The sequence below is a fragment of the Stegastes partitus genome, unplaced genomic scaffold (assembly GCF_000690725.1).
Source record: "Stegastes partitus isolate 25-593 unplaced genomic scaffold, Stegastes_partitus-1.0.2 Scaffold1964, whole genome shotgun sequence".
Taxonomy (NCBI): Eukaryota; Metazoa; Chordata; class Actinopteri; family Pomacentridae; genus Stegastes; species Stegastes partitus.
The window spans coordinates 34,244-39,886 of NW_007579695.1; the positions used below are offsets into that span (position 1 = coordinate 34,244).

The window sequence follows — 5,643 nt, forward strand, 5'->3', positions numbered from 1 at the left end:
CCGATCTGCCCCAAACTCGACATGCCGGATCACAGTCCTGCCCGGAGCAGGTTTGCCCCACAACCCGCCGTGCGCAAAGGCCGACAAGCGTAGGGCGAGGACCCGTCCATCGCCGCTTGCGGCTTTAATTCTCATTGTTTTTCCCTTTTGTCAATGCTTTTTCCATTTTATTTTTGTTTTTCCTTGATGAACTGAGCTGTCAATCAAATGGTTTTGGGCGGGGCTTTCTGTCCAGGTGAGTAGTCGATACCTGATCCCAGGATTCCTGCTCGGCACAAGCTCCTAAAGGGAAGTGACGTCACCTTGGCACCGAGAGGAAGTTCACACGCTTATGCAGTTTGACTGGAGAAAGGTAGAAAAATAAATATGGAATATGTGGAGAAATTAAGGAGAGGTGTTCCATACAACTAAAACTGTAAAATACACAAGTTTGAGTTACCTTCTTGACTTGTGTCACTGTTACTCATGTCTGCTCGGCTGCAGTCGGTTTCACCACAACACACAGCAACGCAAACACAACATGAAACCCAACAAAGCAAAGAAGCAGTAGAGCAGGGGGGCCCATGCTGGTCCTCGAGGGCCGCAATCCTGCAAGTTTTAGTTGTTTCCCTCTTCCAACACACTTGATTCAAATGATCAGCTCATCATCAAACTCTGCAGAAGCCTGATAACGATCCAGATCATTTGAATCAGGTGTGTTGAAAGAGGGAAACATCTAAAACATGCAGGACTGTGGCCCTCGAGGACCAGGATTGGACACCCGTGCAGTGGAGGCTCTCACTACAGGCTGAATTGACCATGAATTAAGTGATATTAATAAAATACTTTGGGGGCATCAGCTGCACTGCACTTTCACTTTAACAGTGCAGTGTGGGAGGTTAGTCTTTATACATGCATCAAGGACAAACAGTATCAAAGGGAGGCATTCACTTGCATTTACATGTACTACATGGAGCCAGACCAGCTGTTCAGAGAAATTCAGGTTAAAACTTACACAGAGGTAACAATGCTGTTCGTCCACAATGTCTTTATGTAGCAGATGGCTGTTTGTTGGTATATTGATGTCATATTTATCTTCAACATCTTGTACATTGAACCTTTACATGCACTCATCCTTGTGAAATATGCTGAAAACTGGAATGAGTCAACATTAATGGAGGCATTTATCTCACTTTGTCACCTTTAACCAGCAATCGCTTTCATTCTGCACAAATGAAACATAAAAATAAGTCACATCAATAGTCAAAAGCTGAGTGTATGTGGTGCTGAAGTGGTTTGTGACAAAGTTAAATGGCTACGAAATTTATACACTCAATATTTTAGTCACATAAAAGAAATCTCAAGAGTATTTTAATCAGCGAACACATAGGTCACTGTGTTAGTTGTTGTGTGTTTCTTTGATAGTTTGAGTGCCCTAAACCCTGTTAAAACACAAACAGTTACATTAAGGTAAATAAACTGCAAAAACAGATAACTCCATTTTTGTAGATTTTCAGAAAACTTATTTTTGTTTGCTTGAGATATCAATCAAACTGAAGTTGAGTGGATTTGACTCAGTAGAAATGACAAAAAAAGAGATGACTTAGATTTGATTGATGTTGTCTCAGGTAGACGATGGAAAAGTGGGTTTTCTGAAGGATTGTGAAGATGGAGTTGTGTGTTTTTGCAAATGAACTCTTCGAATCTAGAAAAAGAAACAGTCACAGTGATAAAAAGAAGCAGCAGTCACGATCAGTACGTTAAAGTTGCTTTAATTTCTTTTTTTTAAAACATTTATTCCAGGCTGAATGATATCATTACCACAGTTTCGACATGTATATCATTAATATCTTAGTTAAACCATCAGAAAATAAAAACAGCCATAGAAAACATTGTTGGTCTGTCACGTCTGGATAGAAGTGTATCTGAAATCCTGTAAATACCACACACACGCACATATGATCGACTCTTAAACATGAGCTCGGCTCTTTTTTTTTTCCTTTAACCCCCCGTTAAGACGCACTTTACCAGATTGGTCAAATCTCAGAAAGTATTGTGCAGGACTTCAAATGCAACTTGAAGCCAGGAGTGCAGACTACACTGGAATAGTTTTATTAAAACATTGCAAGACAGAGAGTCATTCACCATTAATAAGAGAGGAAAAACGCTGCTCTTGCCTTTATTCTCCTACAAAACAGCTAGCTATTATTTTTATCTTTAAAGTCTGATTTTTTTACAAGACAGAGAAAAAAAAAACAAACAAAAAAAACAAAAACATGTTGTGATATGAAGAGTGTTGTAAGAGTTTAAAAACATTATGAAAGGCCATTTAACAGTGACTAGTCCCACAGATCTTAACATTGTTTGCATCAATGGTGCAAAAAACAAAACACTGTAAAGTACTAGACCATAGGTAGCATTGTTACCATAACATGGACATTTCCTTTCTAGTAAAATCACACATGTAAGATTGTCTCGCTAATACGAGAAGTGGTCATTGATTAATAATACGATATTAAAATGCTGTACAGGAATGGTGGCTGAATGTTAGGGCTCTGCTCGCTCAGTTGCCTACCAGATTTGGGGGGGAGTGGGTGGGGTGGGGGGGTCTCTGAAATGCAGTTACTACCTACTACATCACCCATAATGCAAATGGTTATCAGTGTGGGAGGGCGTGCAGTTACTCTAGATGTGAATGTAAACAGGACAAAAGTTGGGAAAAGATGGATTTTACATGATACTGCAGTGTGTAATAAGTGTGTGTGTGTGTGTGTCTGTAAAGCATGTATGTGTGCTTGCGTATAGGTGTGTGTGTGTGCGCAGCGTCAATGTAGAAATGACTCAGGCTAGATCGGCCTTTCGCTTGCGGCCGGTCGGACACACTTGATCACCGTACTCACACAGAGTAACACTGAGATAGAGCGACAGCCAATCACGCTGTCACACACACACGGGTTCACGACGACTGTTTTTATACACTGTACACAGAGTTTCGGAGCGGGAGGAAAAAGCCACTGGCAGTGTCCCAGGCAGTGAGGTTTACTTCTCCAGCTCACAAAGTCACCTTGAAGAGAATTTGTGCTTGTGGGTTTAAAAAAAAAGGAAAAAGAAAGAAAGAAAAAAAAGACTATGGATGGCTAAAGGCTGATCAAAAAAAAAAAAAAAAAACACAGGAAGAGAGAAATAACAGTAAAGAAGAACAGAACAGAATACTACAGTTGGTCACAGTATCACATCCTGAATGTTAGCTTATGATAAAAAACAAAAACAAAAACACCCACTGTCCTGCATTTTTGAACACTTCTATGTAACAATATTAATCAGGGACATGATTTCTTTTTTCAGGTTCCGGGACACAATTTCCATTCTGCAATGATGCTTCTTTTTTTTTTTTAAACTGCTTTTTATATTCCTGATCACATCCCTGAATGGAAAAAAAACCAACAACATGAAAGTAAAAAAAAACAAAAACAAAAAAACTGTCCCTCCTCAGTCCTGATCATCTTCTGGGTCCTTGACTGCTTCACATAGCACCTTACAAATGTGTAGTCACGATTATCAGTCCACTGCTTCCCTTTTCAAGCGTCTTTTCTGTTCCCTTTTTACCGGAAAGCCTTCCATGTGAGGGTTGTTTTTTTTTTTTTTTCTTCCCTTTTGTGACACAACCGGAGGCAGTAGGACAGAATCAGGCATCCCTCATTTTATTATTCAGTTTTTTGGCACAGGTTGAGCCTTCTTATGTCCGCTGTCTCTTGACTCCATCTCTCAAAATCCGAAAGCGGTTATTTCACTACAGAATTCCTGGCTCATGTTCAAAAACGCATCGATCAATGCGTGTACTGTATGTGCACCTTAACAAGTATGGAGAGAGACACGGACACACAGTTTTTAGAGCTCACGATTCAAGTCTTAGACGACAATGTTAAGCTAAAGAGAGAGAATGTGGATGTGTTGACACAGTTCAGTTTCTATCTAAACATGGCTTTCTGTTTCACTGGCTTATTATTTTATACAGATGAGTGTTCGGTTAGAGTATCCGCCTATTTGAGTGTGTGTGTGTGTGTGTGTGTGTGTTTGTGTGAGAAGAAACAGCAAGAATTTTCATGATAAACACGCAGCACACCACATAACCAGAAAGGATTCAACAGTCTACTTTTTATGAAATCAGAATAAAGCACATGATCACTATTTACAGCTCTGTACAGCGTGTGTGTGCTTTGTGTGTGCGCTTGTCTGTGTGTGAGTGTGCGCTCTGAACGTAAAAGCGTCGGGGGTTGAACGGTGAGAGCGGCGAAGATGCCTCCGCTGGAAGGCAAGTGCACAGATTCCAGCGGAGAAAGAGACGGTTGAAAAGCAGAAGAAACTGTGGCGAGGTGCTTTTGTTGCTGTGCGTTGTGGGTCCGAGGGCTGATCCACCACAGCGCTGGTGGAACAAGCAGCTGGGGTCCATGAAGAGGAGAAGTAGAAATCTTCTGTGACTGGCTTTGATGGATTACTTTGGGTAACTGTGGGTGAGATGTAGAAGTTGACCTTCAAAGTGCTGTCCTGTGCTGTGGAGCCTGGTTGATGAGTTCAGGCTTTGCTGTGTTGTTTCTGGTGAACCGGTCAGGTGTTGGTGATATTCTGTGGACCTTGACGAACCGGGGTCCTGTTGGTGCTTCAAGGCGCTGGGCTCTGGTTGAGCTCCGGTGTGAGCGCCGCGTCGGGTCTTTGCTGTTGGCTGTGAGAACTGGATTCAGGCAGTAACTGGGGGGGTTGAACTGGTCTCTAGTGGACTGAGGACTGTGGTCGGGCGGCAGGGTGAGGCCGGCTAGCGGGATCCAGTTGGTCGTTGGGAACGGAGCGTCGATTCTGGTCTGGTCGGTTGGTTGCCAGGTACTTCGCTCTCATACTGGAGGTGTACTAAAGAGACAGAGGACACAGAGGAGGAGAGGAAGCACAAGAGACAAGAGTGGGAAACGATGAAAAGCAGGGAAAAAGAGAGAGAAACAGGAAAAAGGGACAAAAAGAAGACACGGAGAGCATGGATGGACTATGATTAATCCTTATTCACACTGACGAAAAAGAGAAATGGTCTCACAATTAAATAACAAATATTAGATCAAGATAGATAGATAGATAGATAGATAGATAGATAGATAGATAGATAGATAGATAGATAGATAGATATTGACATGAGAGGCAAACACAAACACACAGGAACAGCAGAAATACTGTGACCAGTCATTTGGACAGCCGGGGTTTGATTACAACAGTCATTCATTATGTAACAGCTGATTAGGTCTTGATGGTGTTATTGTAAATTAGATGTGGTTCATTCATAGTTAGTGCTCTACTTCTGATGTAGTAGGTAGGTTAGCCTGGTATGAGTTAGTGGTCTCTTGTGAGCACCTAGCTAGTTACAGCCGGACGTCTCTGGTTTCCACATCACTGCAGGAGACAGAAGAGCAGCTCTCGCGCAGGACGGCGGCCCAGTCAACAGCCCTGTCTAAGGAATGATGAATCGTGGCCATTTTGTTGGCTGCTACGGTTCAACAGTGGAGGTGGGGGGAGAAAAAGTGCTCCTGTGGCTGTTCAATGGTGAAGGGTGAGGGGGCACAGAAACAGAGGACACATACACCTCGACCAGAAAATGCACACATAGACACACTGTGGGAACGGGGG

At 42.4% G+C, this 5,643-nt stretch overlaps 1 protein-coding gene across 1 annotated transcript in view; it reads right to left on the bottom strand.

The window, feature by feature from the left end:
- Nucleotides 1-1,735: 1,735 nt before the first annotated feature.
- LOC103373371 (protein tweety homolog 3-like) overlaps nucleotides 1,736-5,643 on the bottom strand; it is a 26,234-nt gene continuing 22,326 nt past the window's right edge. Inside the window, exon 15 of the mRNA XM_008303245.1 lies at nucleotides 1,736-4,881. Coding sequence (XP_008301467.1) covers nucleotides 4,747-4,881 — 135 coding nt within the window. The 3' untranslated portion in view covers nucleotides 1,736-4,746. The remainder of the gene's footprint in view (nucleotides 4,882-5,643) is intronic.